Here is a 24,414-nt window from a genome sequence, read left to right as displayed (position 1 = left end):
TGAATAAATATCAACTGTGCACGATTAGATAACAAATACCTCACTAACTCACCTAAAAATGAATGTGTAATACGCGCTCAGCGCTAGTGGCTCAAGTCTATTTTAACAGATCTAGTTCATCTGATTGTTTCATTGATCAAGGCTCAACCTTTTAAACACCTTTTCCTTATTCTGGGGACAAGTACTATCCAGATGAACAAACATACCTGTCAGCAGCAAAAAGAGTACAAATAGTTCACGTATAGATAGAATATAGAAAAATCTCCATGCATGTACATAATTCACACAGTGTAAATAAATAAAATCAGTTAACTGAGCCTATGTTTTCTTTCATAATAGAAATGATCCAAAGGGCATCACATTTTGGAGGAAGATACATTGGCAGAAATAAGTGAAGAATAGAGATTGTCATAAATATAAAGGGAAGGGTAAACCCCTTTGAAATCCCTCCTGGCCAGGGGAAAGCTCCTCTCACCTGTAAAGGGTTAAGAAGCTAAAGGTAACCTCACTGGCACCTGACCAAAATGACCAATGAGGAGACAAGATACTTTCAAAAGCTGGGAGGAGGGAGAGAAACAAAGGGTCTGTGTGTCTGTCTATATGCTGTTTCTGCAGGGGATAGACCAGGAATGGAGTCTTAGAACTTTTAGTAAGTAATCTAGCTAGGTATGTGTTAGATTATGATTTCTTTAAATGGCTGAGAACAGAATTGTGCTGAATAGAATAACTATTTCTGTCTGTGTATCTTTTTTGTAACTTAAGGTTTTGCCTAGAGGGGTTCTCTATGTTTTGAATCTAATTACCCTGTAAGGTGTCTACCATCCTGATTTTACAGAGGTGATTTCTATTTACTTCTATTTCTATTAAAAGTCTTCGTGTAAGAAAACTGAATGCTTTTTCATTGTTCTCAGATCCAAAGGTTTGGGTCTGTAGTCACCTAGGAAAATTGGTGAGGCTTTTTACCAAACCTTGTCCAGAAAGTGGAGTGCAAGGTTTTGGGAAGTATTTTGGGGGGGAAAGACGTGTCCAAACAGCTCTTCCCCAGTAACCAGTATTTGTTTGGTGGTGGTAGCGGCCAATCCAAGGACAAAGGGTGGCATATTTTGTACCTTGGGGAAGTTTTGACCTAAGCTGGTAAAAATAAGCTTAGGAGGTTTTTCATGCAGGTCCCCACATCTGTACCCTAGAGTTCAGAGTGGGGAAGGAACCTTGACAGAGATAATATCCAGAGTTGCAATATTTTGCTCTTTCACAGTTAAACTCAAGCAATTCTTAGATCATATTGAAAATATGGGTTGTAGTTCGCTATAGTCAATATCTAGTGAAAGATCACAAATGAAGTATAACTGATTTGTGTTATTTCCAGCAACAGTGAATTTCATTTAATGAGCATGTACGGACACACAGTGTTGTGTGTCAGTTAAATTTGCTCTACACCTTATACTTTGTTCTTTAAATGAAGTTAAGGTTACCAACAGTAAATTTCCTCTGCCAAAGGCATACACCTCATTATTAGCACACAACCATACCACAATCTGAACTCTGCCCTAGTAGGGATGCCAGCCTTCCAGTGCCCCCAACCCAAACTAAGTCCACCCACCTCTACAAACCAAACCAGACTCCTTCCCCCTCCACCCTCACAGTCCCTTCCAAACATGCACAGGTTTACAAGGTTTTGCAGGTTTGGACATTGGGGTGCTGGAAGTCTGCCAACACTACTTCAGTACAGCTATGTTTCTGGTCTGCAGCGTATGGTGATTATGCTGGTGTTAAGGTGTGTGTCTCTAGGGAAGGGAGTAGATCAAACTGAAGTTGAGAGCCTTAACTTTTAATGTTCTTGCTTTTTAGTTTTGTGTGAGCATGTGCGGTGCTTTGGGTTTTTTTTAATTTCCCAACTCCTGGCCAGTTATTTCTTTTACAGAGAACAGAATCATTGGCCTCAAATACACAAGAAAATTGTGCCAGCTTTAAGTTAAAACTGAGTCATTTTTTTAAAATAGTCACATTTTAAAGTTAAACCAGTGCCACTTGCTTGTTTAGACAAGACTTTTATCCAAGAACTGGTTCAGGAGCAAATGAAGGTTCTCTGCTGCATGAAAGGAGCCACTGCTATGTTGAAGACTCTGTTCTTTATTGAAATGTATACAATTGGCTTAAGACCTCTGCTCATGAATCAACAGAACAGTGCAGCTGGTTTTTCACATAAAAATATTTTCCATCAAAAAAAAAAAAGCCTTGCTCCTGAAACAAAATTTTCACAATTAGATTTTTTTCGATAGTCTCATTTAAGTTATTTTAAGAAAGAACAAAGAAAAAAAAAACAAACAAGAAAATTTTCAACCTGTCCTACTGTTTAACTGATTCACAGGCAGGGCTCACTCCAAATCAACAATTTAACCAAGACCAGGATCTTCAACATCACAACGGCTCCTTTAAACACAGAAAATAATCTTTGTCAAAGCAACAAACAATCACTTGTTGACAAACCTGCTCTTCAGAAAACCCTTCAGCCAGTTCAAGAGCTTTGGCGATGAACAGTTTCACAGAGATCCTGGCCTTTGACAAAAGTAACCATTATTTTATCAAACATTTTCTCTGCTGCAAGACCCAAGTGCCACTTGACTTTGAGAACATACATCAGAAGGAAGCTTTATATACATCTCCTAAACCATTTTAAAAAGCTTCTGCTACTGCATTAGTGAGCTGAAGTAGCTGTTGAGGAAAGTATTCTCCAGTTAATCAGTGCATGATATTCAGTTGTGACTAGGGCTGTCAATTAATCACAGTTAACTCTAGCAATTAACTCAAAAAAATTAATTGTGATAAAAAAAATCATGATTAATCGCAGTTTTAATCGCACTATTAAATAAAATACCAATTGAAATTTATTAAATATTTTGGATGTTTTTCTACATTTTCATATATATTGTATTCTGTGTTGTAATTGAAATCAAAGTAAATATTATTATAACTATTTGCACTGTAAAAATGATGGAGAAATAGTATTTTTCAATTCACCTCATACAAGTACTGTAGTGTGATCTCATCATGAAAGTGAAACTTACAAATGTAGATCTTTTTTCTTACATAACAGCACTCAAAAACAAAACAAAATGTAAAACTTCAGAGCCTACAGTCCACTCAGTCCTACTTCTTCAGATAATCGCTCAGTTAAACAAGTTTGTTTGCACTTGCAGGAGATAATGCTGCCCTCTTTTTGTTTACGTCACCAGAAAGTGAGAACAGGTAGTTGCATGTCCAGTATTGCAAGGTATTTACGTGCCAGATATGCTAAACATTCGTATGCCCCTTCATGCTTTGGCCACCATTCCAGAGGACATGCTTCTATGCTGATGGAGCTCATTAAAAAATAATGAGTTAATTAAATTTGTGACTCAACTCCTTGAGGGAGAATTGTATGTCCCCTGCTCTGTTTTACTCGCATTGTGCCATATATGTGCCAGCAGTCTCAGATGATGACCCAGCACATGTTGTTCGTTTTAAGAACTCTTTCACTGCAGATTTGACAAAACGCAAAGAAGGTACCAATGTGAGATTTCTGAAGATAGCTACAGCACTCGACCCAAGGTTTAAGAAAATGAAGTGCCTTCCAATTTCTGAGAGGGACGAGGTACGATGCACGTTTTCAGAAGTCTTAAAAGAGAAACACTCCGATGCAGAAACTACAGAACCCAAACCACCAAAAAAGAAAAATCAACCTTCTGCTAGTGGCATCTTGACTCACATAATGAAAATTAACATGCTTCAATCCGCACTGCTTTGGATTGTTATCGAGCAGAACCCGTCATTAGCATGGACACATGTCCCCTGGAACGATGGTTGAAGCATGAAGGGACATTTGACTCTTTAGTGCATCTGGCACATAAATATCTTGCTACGCCGGCAACCACAGTGCCATGAGAACGCCTGTTCTCACTTTCAGGTCACAATGTAAACAAGAAGAAGGCAGCATTATCTCCTGTAAATGTAATCAAACTTGTTTGTCTGAGTGATTATCTGAACAAGAAGTAGGACTGAGTGGACTTGCAGGCTCTGAAGTTTTACATTGTTTTATTTTTGAGTGTAGTTATGTAAGAAAAAATCTACATTTGTAAGTTTCACTTTGGTAGATTGTATATTCACAAGATTGGGATGCTTTTTTTCTCTGAGATCCAATGGTTATAGCTGCCTGCTGTGTCCCACATAATATCTGTGAAGCAAAGGGGGAAAAGTTGCTGCCAGAGTGGAGGGCAGAGGTGGATCGGCTATCTGCTGAGTTTGAACAGCCAGACACAAAGGCTATTAGAAGAGCTCAATGCGGAGTTATACAGCTCAAGGAGGCTTCAAAAGACCACTTTAACAGTGAGCCACAGTAAATCATTGAGATGTACTGTGCTCTACCTGGCCCTGCTGTTTTGGGACCTGTTAGGAATTGTGTGGTGCTTGATGCACATTATGAATATAACACTGTCATTGCACTATTAATTTTGTAGTGTTTGCTGTATATTTATGATTATTACACGGTTTGTCACTGATCCTATGAGTTGAGTCACACTGTACAGTAACAAGTAAGGGACTGTTTTCTGAACTGCTAAGCACTCTGCAGCATATGTTGTGAAGTAGTAAAGATGGCTCAGGTATTCCAAGCCTGTGGAGAGTGAACCCCTCAAGGCTGCAACAACAGCAGATAAAACACACAGCGGTATCATTGTCACTATAACCAAAATAGAAAGTTATAGTTAAGATTCACAACTCCCTTCCCTTGCTCCTGTAAATTTTAAACAAGACATGCTTATTGACACTTCTGCTTCAGAGTGCTTGTGCATGGTAACACTCACAGAACTAGTGAATATGGCCTGCCAGGGGTGAGAAAAATGAGAAGTGAACTGCTCAGTTGCATGAACTATGAGTATAGGGCAATGGCATTGAATACGGCATCATTTTCCACAGGCAGTGGTGATTTTAGCCCATCTCTCACTTATGATGGTAACAAAGGTAGAGAAAGCACAGCTGCTGCTGGCGTCCCCACGCTGCCTGGAACCATATGCTGCTACCCTGTGCTCTGCATTGGTGTCTGCTGAAGTTATCAATGACTAGCACGGGAAAGCATCCTACCATGGAGGAAGAAATAAGGCTGCCATCCCTAGAAACTTTCAGGAGAGATTGCAGAGTAGCTCCATGAAAGTTTCATAGAGATCTCTCAGGAGGATTCAAGGGACATTCCTGTGTAGGTAAACAAACTGCTCCACATGGCCCCTCCCCCTTTACCTAACTACACGGGAACAAAAAGCAAATAACAACACTACCTCTCTTTGTTATACCACTACCTCTTCCAGTACAAGTAAATTAATGAAAGGTCAATAGCTGTGTCCTGTTAACTTGGGGGTGCCATCAATACATCATTGTAATGGGAAATACAATTACACACTTACCTAAGGTTTCCTCCCTTGCATTGGGTTCGCCCATGCTCAAATACCAGAAGGTACTGGACTATGGCAGAATCTCAAACAGGTCTTAGTTTGCAGCATTAGAGGACCACCCCACCCCACCCCACCCCACGTCACATGTTCCCCATCCTCCTCCATCTTCTCCTCATCCTTGCTCTTCATGCCAGGGGCCTGTGACTCAAGCTCCTAGGAGGTATCCACAGAGGTCTGCAGGGTAGTACTGGGGTTTCCACAAAATATGGCATGGAGCTCTTTGTAAAAGTGGCAAATCTGTGGCTCAGCACCAGATCAACTGTTGGCCTCCCTGGTCTTCTGAAGTGCCTGATGCAGTTTCTTCACTTTCACACAGCATTGCTGTCGTTTCCCGGTCATACTCCTTCTTTTGCATCCCCCATGCAACCTACTCAGATATCCACGTTTCTATTGCTGGTCCGAGCTTCTCCCGACAGGCCCAGGAGATCCAATGTCTCCTGTCTACTCCAAGCTGGAGAGCATCTGGAGCATGTGGCCAGCATGGTCAGCTGGGCACACAACAATGGAGAACTGCTACGTGGTCTCTGTGACCTCTGAGCAGAGGAGTTCACAATTGTGACCAGAGCGGTCACTGTCGGGCATTGTGGAACAGCTGCTGGAGGACTGCTAGGGTCAATCTAAGTAACGCAGTGTTAACACTGCATCAAGCTCACATTAAATATGGCTTAACACAGCTCAGGGAAGTGGCGTAACAGATCACTGTATGTTGGTGGGTGACAAATTTAAGTGTAGACACATGCTCAACTAAGTCAATGCAAGGCGGCTTACATTGACCTAACTTGTAGCATAGGCCAGACCAGACCCATGATCATCAATAGTAAGTGGAGTGGGGGGAAGCAAACAGGAAAAATAAAGTTCTCAACCACTCAGTTTCCTATCTCCAGATTACCAAGTGAAAATATTAAGTTAAAAAAATTCAGCCCTTCCAAAAATTCTTTTGCTTGTTTTATAGGGGCTCCTGGATCAAATTCAAGCCTCTCATTTATGGCTTCTAGGCTCTCCGTGGCTTATTCTTTATTATTATAGTAATATCTAGAGGCCCAAAATCAGGGATCAAGACCCATTGTGCTAGGGACTGTAAAGACACAAAGTAACACACATTCCTTGCCCCCAAAGAGATCACAATCTTCATTTGTGACAAAATTGATAAAACAGATTAAAGGGGAGGATGATGTGACAATAAAACAAGCAAGTTTTGCCTGAGAAACAGTAGTCACACTTTACCATATATTTAGCCATAATCCCTAACTCTCAAACTCTGCACTCCCATACTCTTTGCTCAACCCAAGCTGTTTGACTATATCTTTCATTGTTCATTTCCTACTGCCTCCGTGTCCTCTTTCATTTACTGTAGCACTCCGAGGAGTCTTCCATCTTGCATCTGCCATGCTTCCACACTCTTAAGTCCTTTTTCAAAACCCACCTGTTCAATGAGGCTTTCAGTCATAAGTTTCAACTAAAATCCCAAAATTATGTAACCTTCATGACATGGGCACTACTTCCTACATCCTCAGCCCCAAGTGCTATTATCTTACTATCTCCATCCTCATCTTCTCTTAACCCTAGTCCTCTGTTCTTGCAGTCTATTCTTGTCCTGGTCTTAATTCTGGCCCCAATCCAACAAAGATTTAAGCACATCCTTAACTTTACACATTGCCACTCACAGTATGTAAAGGAAGGGACATGCTTAAATCTTTACAGAACTGAGGTTTTAATGTATAAACTCTTTACCACAGGGACTCCATTTTTGTTTTGTAGAATGTCATGCATGTCTACAGTGCTATATAAGTAATACTAATTAATAGTGGACATGGTCTGTCGCAACACTAGTAATAGAAGAATACGTTGTAAGAGTTAAATTAGTCCAGCTTTAGTTAGAGTCATCTCAGGAGGCTCCATTTACAGATTTATTTCTTTTTGTGACATTAAAAAAAAAAGTCCTCTATCTCCACAGTGAAGAATTTGGTGTCTGCTGATTTGAGCAGATTATTAACTGTCAACAAGGGAATGGAAATAGAAATGTGTTATCATTAGGGCATTAATATTTGGCATGCCTAACACGAGAGCACTATTTGAATACTTTTGAAGCTATAAATGTAAAATACCTAATATTCATCCTCTGATACTCATGTCTAAGTTACTGCAAGTTAGATTCAGTTCTTCCACTTATCTGCCAAGGCCCAAGTTCTACATTTCTGACACTAGAGTTGATAACATCAGCAACTGCTAAATAGTTCTCTGCTTTGCATGTAAGTGGTGTTTACAGTGCGCTACCAGAGATCCCCCTGGTCCTTATTTCTGGTTTTAGATGGTACACTATACTTGTTTTCTTTCAAGTGTATTTACTAAACCTCTGCACATTCAGAGGATTTAACGTTAAAAGCACATCTAAAACAGCTGATTAAAGACCATGACAGATATGCAGATGAATATTTGGCTTGCAACTGGAGAGGACTACCTAACTCATTAAAGTGCTTTTGAAATCCCACCATCTGTTTCTACAGGGGACAAACCCCTGGCAATTTTTCCAGGTTCATCTTTATTTGGTTTCTCATAACAATAACCTTGTACCCAATCCCAATTATCTAAACAAGTATTTGTATGTCTATCATGACTTGTAATTGGCTGTTTGAAATCTGCTTTTAAAATTAACTTTCCCATTCAGAGATAATTTTGAAAGTCTCACCCACTGTATTGTCCTCTTCTCCTCTTGGAAATAGACCTTAAAAGTCAGTTTACAGCCCTAGCAATAAAACTCATATAACGCATGCCATACTTCATGGAGCTCAATGCCATTCATTTTATCCTCAAGTCAAGACTAAGATTGCTAGGTACACCCCTACTTTGATTGTACAATCTGTCAAATACTGTGATAGGAAGTAATGTATAATCCCCTGAAGTGCACACATAGCACTGCCATTTAGGTAGAATGCAAAGTCTAGGTGAATTAATTCTTGACTGCTGATATAATAGAGGAGTGACTAGCACTAATTTACAGTAAAATAAGAGAATCCCTGTTGGTGCTACTTTTATCCATTCCTTTATTTTTGGCTGCTATGGAAGTATAAATCCCAAAGCTGAATATACAGTTTCCCGCTCAGAGAAAACAAAACACTTTTCAAAAATAACTCTCCTGAAATGAGACATCCCCTGACTCATCAAATAAACCATGATCAGCTAAAAGGCTGAGGTCATCCAATGGACAAAAAATAATTTAGTCTGGCAGGAGAGTTAAAATATCTGATAAAAAGACAGACCAGCACAGGAAGAATATTCTTGCATATTAAATATATATTTTATGGAAGTCTTGTTTAACTAAATACCAATATCCAGACTGACTATCCACTTCCTGAAGACAGAAAAACAAGTGAAGAGCTCAGAACTTATACCTTATTATCTCTCAACTCTGTTTCTTTGTCAGTTGCATAGAAATAAAACTATCATCTTGCTAAACAGATAGCAACAGACAGACAAAATAGCTTGACACCTCCCTGAACTCTGACTCAGGGACCCCAAATTATCACAGATCTTGCCTGCCATGCCCAGTGGTACCCGAAGCAGCAGATCCTGCAGTGGGGCTGGCTAGGCTTGGCTCCCTGCTCCATGCATTGTAATCTCCAGGGTGGTAGTACCATTCAGATTTGACAAGGCCCCTAATGGGGGAGCCGGCCAGGCCAAATTTGCGAGAGTGGCATTGCAATCTGGTGAATGGGGTTGCAGCGCCCCTTACTCAAATTTGACCCAGTCAGCACCCTCATATCATTATGGAGGAGTGGCTGAGCCAAATCTGAGTGGTGTTGTGATGCCTGGGCCACATTGCAATGCCCAAAGAAGGGAGCTGAGCCCAGACAGCCCCATGGGACTGGGGCTGCAGCTGCAGAGTGAGCCTGCCCCACACTCAGCAACCAACTTCAGGGGCAGACTCCAACCCATACTGCTTGGGTCTCTCTTCCACCTACCCCTGGGGGCAGGACTCAACACCACCACCACCACCCCTGGTGTCCCATTGTTGGACCATATTAAAGAAGTTCTGTATTAAAATCACAAATGAGTTTGATTTCCCATAGTTTAAATTCCAGGGTATTACTAATTAAGAGATCTCTTGGTTTTTGGTACTGTTTCTCTCCCTCTGTGTGTGAAACTTGCAAGCTGCTAATTGCGTTAGTACATTCTAAGACAGAGTCTGTTCTCAAAGCAATTCACACAGAGAGAGACTCAAAGCAATACTCTAACAACAGAAACAGCACCCAGACACTCCCCACCCTTTTGTTGTATTAACAATTGTGATTAAAATAGAGATAGAGGATGTATGTGGATGGATGCCTGGTGTGGATAATAACTGAATGATCAGGGAGGTGCCAGCCTAAGAAGCCAGTGTCCATCAGCTGAAGAAGGCGTCAAGTGGAAATAACCAGAGGACCCCCAGAGGGCAGACTGGAATCCACCCAACAGCATCAAGAATGGGAGAACCAAAGAACAAGATAACATCTGGCAGCACGGAGCCGTCAGGAATGTGACATCTGATGATTGATTCAGCAAAGCATGATGAAGCAATTCCCATAGACTGGCCTAGAAAGAAATTCCTATAAAAATGGACTCTAGAAAGTGAGAGCTTTGGGGCTCTGATTCTGCAAACCAACTTCCAGGAGCATCAGATGAGCATCTGACAAGGCCCTGCTCCCTCCTCATATCCAGGCCACTTGGCCAGTGGCTTGGCATGAGCAACTCTAAGGCTGGTAACTATGATAACAACCTTGCAGAACCTGTGTCTGTCTGTCTGTGTGTGTGTGTAGAAATGAATGTGTGAATAAATATGAGATTGAATGGAATGTTATAACTATAACTAACTGCTTACTATGATTCTTTCTGTATTCAAAATAAATTTGGTATTTTGCCTTTTTCCCTTTAATAAGATCCTGCTGGTTTTTAATTTATTGGTATAACACCATCTCCCCCACCCAGGGGTGCATGCCATGGAAAAAATTTCTGGGGGTGCCCCTAGTTATACCTGTATTGGACAACTATCTGCCCTGGCAGCACACAAATGCATACCAGCTCTGCTATGCGCTGGTACTGATATCCCCTGGGTACCCCTACTTTTGTTCCAACTCACCCCCTCCCAGACCAGGGGCTACCACTGCACTATGGGAGTGCCAAGGAAAGATGTGCTGGTTACTTATTTGGATCAAGAGTGTAAGTGCACTGACAAAAACCCCTCTGTCTTTTGTTTCTTTAGCAGCTGCAGGTGTGCCCTTACCAGTCTCCCACACAACAGTGGAGTACCTCACTCGGATAAGGAAAAGAAACTGGAAGAGTAAGGCAGACATGTTCAAGGAGGTGCTGCAGTCATCTGGTGCTTCAGATTGTGAGCAAAGAGCATGGAGGGAGGCATCAGTGAGAAATTGCAGAGGGATGGTCAGGATCGGAAATGGGCAAGAACCTATGATAACGCTGACCAGGGAGCAAACAAACATGTTGTAGTCCCTCACTGAACTTAAGGCTGAACATATCCATGCCCGCCTCCCCCTGCTGCCCATACAGAACTGCCTTCCTGCACCCACCAGTCGCCCTCCCCCCACATTCCTCATTTCCTCAGGGGGCTGAGCAATACCCCAGGCTCTCCACCCCATGGGACAATTCGCACAATGACAGCTGGACATACACCCAGCTCTAGGAGTCTCATTGGCAAATGTGCGTGTGAATTTCCTGTTCCTTCCCCTATAAAGATAAACTTCCTACATACAGGGAAAAGTATGTTACTAATACATAAATATGTTTGCATGGGTGTGGAATAAAACTGAACTTATGGAAAGTGAACAAATCTTTATTATTCTCCAACATATGGTGACTACTGCTAACATTCAAAGACAGTACCAAGAGGTGCAGTTACAGTAGCGCACACACAGAAACCACTACAAGGTTCATACTACTACAGTGCAAAAAAAAAAAAAAAAAAAAAAAACACACACAAAACCCTGGATAAACACATTACAGCAACACACATTACTATGGCCCATTGTTAAGATGCTCCTTTAAAAGCCTTCCTGATCCAAAAAGCTCCCCGTTGAGCCCCTCTTACAGCCCAGGTATCTGGCTGCTCAAAAGCAGCAGACAGCCACTCCACCTCCACCCTGGAGAAACTTCTCCCTCTTTGATTCACATATATTGTGAAGGGCACAGCAGACAACTATAACCATGAGGATATTTTCCTCACTGAGGTCTAACCTGCTGAGAAGACAGTGCAAGAGCCCCTTTAAGCAGCCAAAGGGGCATTCAGCAGTCATTCTGCATCTGCTGAGCCTGTTGTTGAAGCACTCCTTGCTGCTGTCAAGGTGGCAGTTGTAAGGCTTCATGAGCCACAGGATCAAGAGGAAGGCTGGGTCTCCCAGGATCACTATCGGCATTTTCACATCCACAATGGTAATCCTCTGGTTTGGAAAGAAAGTCCCTGCTTGCTGCACAGGCCTGTGCTTCTACAGATGCGTGCATCATGCACTTTCCCTGACCAGCCTGCACTGATGTCGGTGAAACAACCCCAGTGATCCACTAGCGCTTGCAATACCATAGAAAAGTAGCCCTATCTGTTGATATACGCCATCGCAAGGTGGTCTGGGGCCAAAATGGGAATAGGCATGCCATCTATCGCTCCACTGCAGTTAGGGAATCCCACTACTGCAAAGCCATCCACTATTTCACACACCTGGACCAGAGTTAACAGTCCTTGGTAGCAGGAAGCGATTAATGGTCCTGCATTAATTGTATTACTGCAACCCCCACAATGGATTTCCCCATTCCAAACTGATTCGTGACTGATTGGTAGCAGTCTGGTGTTGCCAGCTTCCACACAGCGATTGCCTCTCACTTCTCCACTGTTAATGCAGCTCTCATTTCGATGTTCCTGCACTGGAGGGCTGGGGTGAGCTCCACACACAGTTCCGGAAAGCAGCTTTGTGCGTCCAAAAGTTCTGCAGCTACTGCTTGTCATCCCATACCTGCATAATGATGTGACCCCACTACTCAGTCCTTGTTTCTCAAGCCCAGAACCGACGGTCCACCGTGTGCAGTTGCTCGATGAATGACAGCAGCAATCCTGAATTGTTTCTGCCCATGGCACACAGCAGGGCAGAAACCAGCATCAGAGTCTCATCTCATAAAATGCAGAATCAGGTGCACAGTATTCACAATGCTCATCACAGTACTGGAGAGCAACACTGGATCTTTGCTTTCTGACAGATGGCAGGTAAGCAGTTTACAGGGGCTGTTGAAAAGTAGCATGAAACATACTAGGAAGCCCATGGAATGGAGAAAGCTGCATCATGGGACACTGAGCCTACCCACATGAGGCACTGCAAACCCTTCCCAAAAACACTCTGCAGCAGACGATGGCCACTTGCACAGTGGAATAGCTACCCCCAGGAGTAAATATTGGAGAAAGTGAGGGAAAAAAATCTTACAAAACTCCATATCATAAAAGTACTTCTTCCAGGTAGTTTTCAAACTTGCATATTATGTATTTATTAGACCCTCCAATTATATCACATTATGCACTTGTTCAAAAGAAGTTCATGTGACCTAAAATATCAGCTTACTGCCTTTATTAATTAGACAATCTGCTAAAGAAAAGAACACAAAAGCATAGTCATATGAAGAACAGCCCTTTTACACTTTTTAAAATTACTAATGTTATTACCATCCCCTTCTCAGAAAGGCATGTAATGGAGTATTATGTATATGTTCACTTATCTGTGTGTTTCCTAAGCCAGAAGCAAATGAGATATAATGAACAAATACAAAAACCAAGACTTCCACAGAACAAAACAGCCTGTTTTGATATCCACAACTGAAAACCTATATGAACATTTAGTTAAAAACTGACAGATACATTCTGGACATTTCATAATATATACATAGAGTATGGTTTTTAACTTAGAGGAACTGTAAAGTTACCGGAGCTACATTTTTCTAGAGATATGTAGGTCAACAGAAAAGAATTTGGATCAAAGCTCTTCCCCTCCCCAAACACACACACACACCCTGCTGCCACTCCCCTCCCACCCCACCCCCACAGTTGGATACAGGAATACAGTTAGTTTCATTCACACTACAATTTTTAGTCTTGAGATCTATTCAGGTCATCTGGTGCCATTAGATGTAATATAGACAGGTCAAAAATTAAACAGGGTGGCCCCATGCACATTAAGGAGGAATGGAAGAGAAGCAAGAACAACAAAGGTAGACCAGCCGAACAAGCTGATTATAGAAAATCAGAGGGGAAGAAGAGGGTAGAGAGTTCATCATGGCTTTTCTATGTGAGGCACTAGCTATGCTAGATAGAAGAGTGACACTGCTTCTGGCACAATAAGGGCTGCTCTGGTGACCTAACAGAGTTGAAAACTGCACTGGGATTTAATGCAATGTGTTTCTGCAATGTCCATTTTTCTGTAGCCACACCCTAGAGGCCTGAAGTATTTGGGAGGAGTAGGAGCATCTGTGCAACAGAAGATCCTCCCCACATTAGGGTAATGCTTCCATTGCTGAACAGAGCAGCTTTTTGGCCAAATTCCAGTTCAAAACCCAATTTTACACCCCAAGGATGAAGTTCAATAAGGATGAAGCATTCATATTTTATATATGATAGCTGTATCTACAAAGGTTGTGTAAATATTTTTGTCCGAAGTCTGGACATTTTATAGACAGCAAGAGGTAGCTAAAGACAAGTTACCTATCAGGACAGCTACAGAGATTATTGTTTATAAGGGCAAGAATTCCAGTTTTAAAATTCCTGTGTTTTTCAAGAAGTGCAGATTAGACAAGAAGCGATTCTCTCCTTGTAGTACTTACACAATTTTTTTATTTTTTAAAAGGAAGAACAAAGCAGATCTTGGATTTCAGCTGTCAAGCATACAAGAAATCCTAAAAATTCATCAGGCACATACAAGCAGACTATGCAATGAGAGGAGCTGCAAGTTCCTCCATCTCCTCTAGATGTATTTTTGCATTAATACCAAACAAGATGAAGTATGAAAGGAGTGACTGCAGAAAATCTAGAAGCCGAGGAAACAACCAACCATTTGAGCAGGGGAAGGTAAGAAGAACTACTGCATGATATAAAATTCAAGCTATCACACTTGCCATTTTGATTTTGACTGAGTTAGGTGAACATATTTTTTCTACTGTGAAAAAAGTGCATATTTACCATATTAAACCATGACTAGCAGTGTTCATGGAGAAAGGCAGTACCAAAGTTATTCTACCTATAGCTATAATTGAAAAGAAAATTTACACGAATGAATTCCTGCTTGTGTCAAAAATCGCAAGAATGTGATATTATGTTACCCTTACAAAAATTGGGAAGGAAGGAAGAAAAAAAGAAAAAGAGAAAGAAAGTAGCAGCAAGTGGCATCACTTTGGCCTTTATTTAAGGCTTATAAATGAGCTAATCATTGAAGAAAAAATTTTGAAATTATATTGGTACATATTTCAATTATATTATTCCCTAAATAAAACTAACATGCAAGTAATGTATAATTTTTCCAGACTTAATTCATAATTTGACACTTAGCTTCAGTAACGTGCAAGAGGCAACTGTTACTGCTATTAGTTTATCTATGTTAGGTCCTAGACTCTGAGAAAACTTATACATGTGAAAAAAGTCACACACACAAGCATACAGTTTTTCTTCCATTGGTTTCATTCACAGAAAACCTTGTCTAGTTTTGACATAGTATTGGTGTCTTAATTAAATTTTAATATTTTTGTATATAAAAACTGCTTGTAAAAAAACAGAAAAAGCTACCTATAATAAAATGTCACAGTTTAATGTGATTTCACTGGGAAGACAGAGGGAGACAAATATCATTAAAAACAATGAGGAGTCCTTGTAACACCTCAGAGACTAACATTTATTTGGGCATAAGCTTTCGTGGGCTAAAACTCACTTCATCAGATGCATAGAATGGAAAATACAGTAGAGAGGTAAAAATACACAGCATATGAAAAGATGGGAGTTGCCTTACCAAGTAGGGGGTCAGTGTTAACGAGCCAATTCAATTAAGGTAGAAGCGGGCTATTCTCAACAGTTGACAAGAAGGGGTGGAAATCACTTTTGTAGTGCTAATGAGGCCAATATAATCAAGGTGGCCCATTTCAAATAGTTAATAAGGTGTGAGTATCAGCAGGGGGAAATTAGTTTTTGTAGTGACCCAACCACTCCCAGTCTTTACTCAGGCCTAATTTGATGGTGTCCAATTTGCAAATTAATTCCAGTTCTGCAGTTTCTCGCTGGAGTCTGTTTTTGAAGAAATATCATTAAGACATTTCACCAAAAATATTAAAAAGTGTTTTAATCTCAGTACATTATTATTAATGTAATAGAGTATTCTCAAAATTTTCAGAAAGCATTCTAGTTTTCAGAGCCAGGACTGGAACCCTGGACACTAGTTCCAATACATTATAGGCCTCCATTACTTGAGACGGTTAACAGATCTCCTATCAGCCATGTTGGCACCCATACTTTTTTCATGCTGTTGCCAATCAGTAGAGGGCACCATGCTCACAAACTGCGCCCAATCCTTTTCCTACTGAAATCAATGTCAAATAAAACAAGAAAACCTCATACTGAAGTCAATGGAAGCAGGACTGGACTCAAAACTATCCACAAATACAACCTATGTTTTTTTTTCACATATATACTGTGCACAAGTTGAAGACATTGGAGTATGCAAAGAGTTTGAAAGGGTAGTAAACTTTTTTAAAACAAGGTCAGGCTAAGATCATTAAAACACAATCATTTTCAAATCAGGGGTTTTTTTAAGTGACTTGAAACAAGTCAAACTTTGCAGAAACATTGTCAGAGTAAATCTGGCAGTTTACAGGCCTTACCTGTTTGGGGATAAAAACAGGATTTTACAATGGAACCTGGCTGCTCAGCATGGATGCCAAGACCCTGAGTAAGATTTCCTGTAGATCTATAGAAATAGATCTATAGCAAGCACTTTAAAACTGTGTAAACCCCTCTGATCATGCAGTGAATTCAAAGCCCTAAACAAAGAAGGCACACTACTAGTGCTACAAAGGTGCTATTCACACTACTAGAAGTATGTCAGCACCTTCATAAATATCTGTATTTTTCAAAGTTAAACAGAAAGTAAATCAACCAGTGATTGTGTGTATATATTTCTGTTGATATCCAAACCCAGTCCCTGCTTTTTCCTAATGAGTAGGCGACAGAATCAATTCTGCCATTTTAAGATTTTAGATGCTTTTTTGTACATGTATGTTTTTTTAAAACATTCAGTTTAAACGTTAAAAAGATGGGAGAGAATAAACCTTAGCAAAATTATCTTGAGTACATACTGTATCTATATTTCCATAAAGTATTATCAAGGTAGCACATGACCTAATTACGTAAAGTGCACAGGATGCTGGAACTAATCCAAATGAACCCTTTGTTTTATCTGACCCATAAAGTATGATTCTCCAGCCGCAACTACACATTTAGTCAAGAGAGTAACTTCTATTCTGGTCCATCAGTTATATAATGCACATTTTATATACAGCCTCATGTGAGAGACTGGGGGAGAGGTTAAAATAAAAACTAATAATAATAATAATGCCAAGTTCCTGTGACAAACCAATAAGACCCATACCTATGGTGTACTCTTTTTGCATAGTGATATGTTACTCCAAAAAATCAAGACCCATATTTAGAAATGCCTTGATTTTTCAATTTTTTATGACCTTAACATTATTTTTAAAAAGTTTGTGTTTGGGGGATGGCGGTATTAAACACAGACACTGATAATAAGGAAATAATCAGTTTCTTGTCAGTTTACTCCTAAGTTCACCCTCCCAAATAAATAAATGCAAGGCTAGTGTACACAAAGTCCCAAACAGTTTGTTAATTTATATAGAACGGTGATTCTCAAACTCTGGGTCAGGACTTGGACTTGCTGGCTTAGACTTGCTATGGCCTGGGGCTGAAGCCCGAGCCCCACTCCACACAGTTCAGGTTTCAGGCCCTCTGCCTGGGACTGAAGCCCTTGGACTTCAGCTTTGCCCCTCATCCCCCATCCAGAGTGATCAGGCTCCAGCTTTGGCCCCCCCACGCAAGATATTGGGGCTCAGGTGGGTTCAGGCTTTGGTCCCCCCTGCTAGGGTTGTGTAGTAATTTTTGTTGTCAGAAAGGGGTTGCGGTGCAATGAAGTTTGACAACCCCTGATATAGAACTTTTTACTTCACAAACTAATTATAAATCAAATTAATTTGCCGCTCGGGGGGGCTACGGTAGACAAGCCCTAAGAGACAAACAAGTGAGCTGAGCTGGGGCACAGAGGAGACAAGGTAAAAAATACAACAGGATGTGCGCAATTCTCAGCCATTCAGCAGCAGTGATCACAACTTTCCATCTGCCCAGTTGCTACCTCATTTGAATTTCTGTATGTATTGCAGCAGAGGTGAATTTTAGCAGGGATCTGAAGCAGATTAAGGTGGTGGCTTCTTGGATTTTGACTGGGAGCTTTTCCCCACTCATGAGGAGCACCCTAAGAGTAAGTGCATAAGTGTTTGCCAGAAAAATAGGTGGTCACGGCTGGCATTGTTAGCAGAGCAAAAGTATGAGTCAACCTTGCTATAACACAACAAGCTGGATAGAAAGGACAAGTTTATGTTTGGTACAATGGAGGAAGGTAGCCAATGAAAGGGCTTGGGGGGAGGAGCATTACAGCAACAAACCAAGAAGATTATTTTAGCAGTCACATTTTTAATGGACTTGTGGGGAGGCAAGATTGCAGGCATCCAAGCAAGAGAAAAAGACTACAGTGGTAAAGGAACAAGACACACAGAAGTAGTAAGCTGCCTGGTACTCAATTTATCTATTCAAAAATTGGCTGCCTGGATTTGAAACAGTGGTCCTAAGCAAATAAGTATTTTTAACAGTCCTGTCGCATCTACCTTGATACCCAAACCACTTAAAAGTGTGCCAACCTGAGATACATTACTAAGCAAAGGGTTGCAAAATTACTTAATATTCACGTTATTCTAAATAAACTAAATATCCAATAATGTTTCAAATTTTAATACGCGAGAGGCACAAATATAAAAGCTGAATCAAAGCCCCCATCCAACAACAACAACAAAAATTCACTGTAACTTTTTGCACAGTTTTAAAAAAAAATATTTCAAACACTGGTCACTGCAAGATTGGAGAAAAGATATCCAGGCATTGCATCTTATTTAGGTTTTTTTTGCTGTCGACTAGAAAATATGACAGCTTTCCTAAGCAGTTTTAGCTACACCTCTTCTGGTAATTTTAAGCAGACATCCACTCCACTGCTCAACCCTCCCTTAGAAGAGAATTATTTAAACTGGAAATTGGAAACTTTATCTCAAAGACAATAACTAATTCTGGACAACATGCACTATTTTACCGCCAACTTGCATTACTAACTCTACTTCAGACTTGGTAAAAAAAAAAAAGTAAACGTTTCACCAGATCAATACAGCATGCAAATACTATAATAAAAGTAGACACCATTGAAGAAAAGAAGAGGTTTCAAAAGAAATAAATCCATCAGTAAAATATATCCTTTTTTGGGTAAAATATACTAAAGGATCATTTCCTTACCTTCCTCTTTCAAATTTTAAAGCAGAATTCACAAATACCAAACCTCTCTGTTAAATACTGAATTTTCAAATTTAGTATCAGCATCTTGTAATCACAATCTCAACTATATTCAAATATTGCTTTAAGGGACACTGCGTTCTTCCCTCCCACTGATATATATAATAGAATCATAGAATATCAGGGTTGGAATAGTCTTTCCATCAGGGAGAAAGAAACTAACTGACTACAGTAGAACCTCAGAGTTATGAGCAACAGGGTTTTAAACTGACAAGTCAACCACACACCTCATTTGGAACTGGAAGTACACAATCAGGCAGCAGACAAAAAAAAACAGTACAGTACTGTGTTAAAAGTACTTAAAATAATAATAACAATAATAATAATAATAATAATAATAATAATAAAGGAAAGCAGCATTTTTCTCTGCATAGTAAAGTTTCAAACCAGTATTAAGTCAATGTTCAGGTGTAAACTTTTGAAAGAACAACCATAATGTTTTGTTCAGAGTTACAAACAACCACCATTCCCAAGGTGTTAGTAACTCTGAGGGTTCTACTGTATATAAAGTGCTGTCACAAATTGCCTATAAATTATCTATATAGAGGGGGGTTTTAAACCACACTTCTTAGCAAGCCACAGGTACTATTTGCAACAATAAAGGTACAATATTTTCAAACAAATGTGGTCAAACTGATTGTTTCACACGGTAAGATTATTAATGGCACTTTTACGTTTTTATTAAAATGAAACAAATAGGTAGGGGACATTCTTTTGTTTTAAATAATGTGGAATTGAAGTATTCCATGTTAGTTAGTTTATTTACTGAGCACAAAAAAATATGCATCCTCTGTCTTTGCCTCAAAAAGTTTACAATCTAAGTGACACTACACAATGAAGGGAAAACAAAACAGTAGAGTGGGGAAAGAGGGAACGTAAACAGAGCAACAAGATTATATAATTACTCAACAAAAGCATATGTATGAACTCCTTATGCTTTTAGGTCCCAGTTTCAACACCCACAGGCTAGATGTAACCCAAAAACAAAAACCTCTACTCCTCAAGCCAAAGGACCAAGTCTGTTAGCTGAGGCTATGTCTACACTGCAGCTTATGTCAGCATAACCTATGTCACTTAGGAGTGTGAATAAACTGCCCCCTGAGCGATGAAAGTTACATTGACAGCTACTGCTGTAAGCTCTCTAGTGTAGCTGTAGCCTCAGAAAGTAACAAGATTCAACACCTTTGCCTCTTTTAAAGATTCAACACCTCTCTCTTTATACCTGTGTGTCTAGTCTGTCTACTAGAGGGGTACAAAAAGCCACATTGTATTAGCATTACAATATAGGTGGGTTTTAAGGACTCTGAAGGAGAGGAGGGATGTGGATTTGGGCCTACTGCATCAGTTTAAGGAAGGGAAGGCATGGAAAAACAGTAGAGATGACTGCGGGAGAAGCAAATGAATGGGGCATCCAGGTTTGTTATCATTAGTGGAGCAGAGAAGTCAGGGCCAACATGATAAAAAACAAAGCTGGATAAGCAGAGGGAATTATGCAGAGCCTCAAAGACCAGGACAAGAAGCTTAAATTGAAATGTGAGAGACTAGGCAGAGCCAGTGGAGAGATACATAGAGGGAGGAGAATTACATGGTCAGATTGTAAAATAAACATTTACGCTTACACTACTTCATCATATCTCCCTGCTGAATGAGAAGTCACATTTTAAAATGCCTTCAGACGTTCCCAGTTTAGTGAGAATTATGAAAATAAGAACAGCAAGAGATAAAAGGAGCAGATGAACATCCAACCTGAAGCCTGCTAATACAACAAAATAGCATTTTTCCCCCCTCTGAACAACAGATTAGAAAGTGTCCCAAACTGAAACAAATTTAAGGTCTGACTCTGAAAACACTTAAATAACTGTAGTCATGGAGTAATCACATTGATTTCTAACTTACTCACCTATTTAAAGAACAAGGAGTACTTGTGGCACCTTAGAGACTAACAAACAAATTTATCTGAGCATAAGGTTTCGTGGGCTAAAGCCCACTTCATCAGATGCATGTAGTGGAAAATACAATAGGAAGATATACATACAGAGAACATGAAAAAATCATTGCCGTACCAACTCTAACGAGAGTAATCGATTAAGGTGGGCTATTATCATTTTTTCGTGTTCTCTGTACATATATCTTCCGACTGTATTTTCCACTGCATGCATCTGATGAAGTGGGCTTTAGCCCACAAAACCTTATGCTCAAATAAATTTGTTAGTCTCTAAGGTGCCACAAGTACTCATTGTTCTTTTTGCTGATATAGACTAACATGGCTACCACTCTGAAACCTGTCACCTATTTAAGTGTTTTCACAATCAGGTCCTAATACATACCAAGTTTTTCTAGTATTAACTCTTCAGAAATTTCAGAAATTTAAAATATACTATAAAAGATCTGACTGTTTAAAAACCACCTTGAATTTAGCACAAAATAAAATTTTAAATAAAACATTCTGTTCAAATTAGCTTGTAAAATAATTCTTTCTGAATATCATGAAACATTTGACAAACACCAACGAAAGCAGGAGGTACAAGACACTATGATGCATCTACTACACTGCCAGAAAATAAATTAGTCAGCTAATGCTAATTCAACCCAGAAACCTGTGACAATTAAGGATCAATTTGCAATACATTCCTGTTACATACTGTGACTAACAAATACAGGATGAAACTTTGTGATGCAATCTGTCAACTCATCAAATCTAGGTCCCAATATTTAAAATAGAGAAGTCTAATTTTCAGCATCTGTCCTAGAATTTCTAAATCCTACATCTGTACTAGTAAGAGGCTTAACAGTTGTGTATAGAAATGTACAACATACTAGGTGAGACTCAACATGGTTTCACACAATAAGTCATGTTATAAAACATTTTTAAAATTAAAAATGTTAGTCTAGATAGAATATTAAATCTATTGTTTACCACTATTTGGATTTTCTGAATGCTTTTGAACCAGTTCAACATGATGGATTGCTGTACCAACTCTAAGCATCAGCTACGCAATTAACAGAGGGATAAAGAACTGGTTAGTAATTAAAAACAGAAGGTTAAAATTAAAATTGAGTATACTTTGCAGAAGGCTGGAAGTAGCAATGTCTTAAAGGGCTCTATATTAGGACCTGCACTCTAGTATTATTATTTACATAAAGTTATGACATGTAAGAATTAAATAGGCAGGAAAAATTAAAATGGAGGACTGGTTAAGTCTCAGAAAGATATAGCTGTGTACAAAATAATTCTGATTGACTAGGCAAATGATTAAAGGGGTACGTTATTAAAAAGACTGTGTGTCACAAGTAAGTGATATTCTTGAATAGAAACAAGACCCAAAACAAGCAAGCAGTTTAAGCAAAAGAGAAAAGGAGCTGAACTGGTAGACCCCAGATTCAAATTCTCAGTACGGTATGCAGCAATACTACAATGTGGGTTATATCAAGACGCACATGTGACTAAGCTTGGCAGAATTCAATTTTCATGATTTTGACAGATATTATCAATGTTTATGTTTAAGCTTTTATTAAAATTTTCAGTTGTGCAAAATTATGGGGTTTAAGCTTTTTTTTTTCCAGTTTACAGCCAGTTAAGTTTTCACAGTTGCAACAAACTTCGGTGGGTGGGGGGGAGGGCAGAAAATAATTATTTAATGACAGCAGATGTTAAGATTTAAGAAGTTAAAGCTTTAGAACCTTTACAAAGGCAAACTGCCAACATCACATGTTAAAATATACACATCAAACGCGAATAAGATCTCGAGCAGCATTTTTCTTTCGATTATTATTGATGAAAAATCGTTGTCACTGGTTTGTGTGAGTGTGGTGAAATTGACGCTTACTGGTAAAAATCAAATCCTTCCAAGCCTACATACGATAAATACCGAAAAATACCGTGCAATGGCAAGCTCTTGCCTATTTAAAGTATGACGAAACCTGGATTATTTAGTCCCGAGAGAGGATAACGAGACAACACAAACACTGAAAACTAGCAAGAGGGTTATTCTGACACCAAACTCGCTTTGTTGGAGGGCGCAGGGTGAAGGAAGACACCATCCGCTCCAGGAAACGTGCGGTGACCTCTCGGAGAGCTGCGCGCCCCTCTTGGCGAGCCGACACCTGGGCCCATTACGACGGAAACACCTGAGCCGGCTCTTCCCCGCCACTAGCTTGCCTACGACAGCGCGCGGTGAGGCGTCAGTACTCCCCTTGCTGAACAGCCCCGGGAGCCGCGGCGGTACCGCCATGGGCTAGCCCCATGCCCACTCCGCCAAGGGGGCAGGGGGCGGGCGGGCGCGAGCGGCCCCGGCCGGCTCGGGCTCGAAGCAGCCGGCGGGGACTTGTTCGCTCCAAGCCGGCGAACCCACTGCGGTTCCCGGGGCCGAGTCGGAGCTGAGGTGGGACAAGCCCAGACCAGACAAGCCCAGCCACCCCCGCCCCTCACCATTCTCCTCAGGGTCGGGCTGGGTCTCGGCGCCGGCTCTGGCTCTCCTCGGCCCGGGCTGCTGCTGCTCGTGCTTCGGCGGTGGCGGGGCCTGTCTCCATCTATCGGGGCTGAGCTCGGCGGCTGCGGGGGGCTGGGCAGGGAGAGGCCGGGAGCGGACAGCGCTCCAGGGGCGAGGAGGAGAGCGGGGCGGCTCGAGCTCGGCTCTGCTCCGGGACCCAACGCTGGCGGTGGCGGTCCTGGCCCGGCGGCTCCTTCTCATAATTGTGCGACTCCCCTAGGCCGAGAGCAGCAGCGCTGCCGCGTCAGCGCGCACCGCCCCCGGGGGGGAGGGAGACGCACGGGCGCGGGGGGAGACGCCGGCCTCCCTCCCTTCCTCCCTACCTCCCTCCGCCTGTTCTGCCGCTGGTGACCCCCGAGTGCCGCTTCGCGGCCCCCGACGCCCCTGGCCGGCCCTTCAGCTCTGCCCTGCCTCTCTCAGGCTCCGTCTCCTCACTGCCCCCCCGGGCCGCAGGGCTCAGGTCGGCTCGGGCCAGGGTCACCTGAGGGACAAAGACCCACCATGAGGGAAACGCTGCTGCTGCAGCAAATCTGCACCGCTGCGATGCTGCCCTGGCGCCGGACCAACTCTCCTGGCGCTCGTCGCCAGCGTCGCTCATTCCCACCGGGGAAAGCGCTGGGGCACCGCGGGCTTTGGGGCGAGGACTGAGGGTCATTTAGAAGACGCGCCTCGGCTCTCAGGCGGGAAATGTTCTTCTGCGCCTGGCGCGGAGCCAGCTGTAGATGTTCCCAAGCAGCCGCCCCTGCCCCGCTCAAGGGCTGTG

At 41.3% G+C, this 24,414-nt stretch overlaps 1 protein-coding gene across 2 annotated transcripts in view; it reads right to left on the bottom strand.

Annotated features, from left to right (window-relative positions):
• TRPM7 (transient receptor potential cation channel subfamily M member 7) overlaps positions 1-23,722 on the bottom strand; it is a 131,905-nt gene extending 108,183 nt beyond the window's left edge. For both annotated transcript variants that reach the window (XR_013347311.1, XM_077828266.1), the window contains exon 1: positions 23,591-23,722. Coding sequence is in view for 1 of the 2 variants with exons in the window: in XM_077828266.1 (XP_077684392.1) it covers positions 23,591-23,593 (3 nt within the window). In the remaining variant the exon portion in view is untranslated. The remainder of the gene's footprint in view (positions 1-23,590) is intronic.
• Positions 23,723-24,414: the final 692 nt, after the last annotated feature.

This window comes from Eretmochelys imbricata, chromosome 10 (assembly GCF_965152235.1).
Source record: "Eretmochelys imbricata isolate rEreImb1 chromosome 10, rEreImb1.hap1, whole genome shotgun sequence".
Classification (NCBI taxonomy): domain Eukaryota; kingdom Metazoa; phylum Chordata; order Testudines; family Cheloniidae; genus Eretmochelys; species Eretmochelys imbricata.
This window is presented reverse-complemented; position numbering and strand designations above follow the sequence as displayed.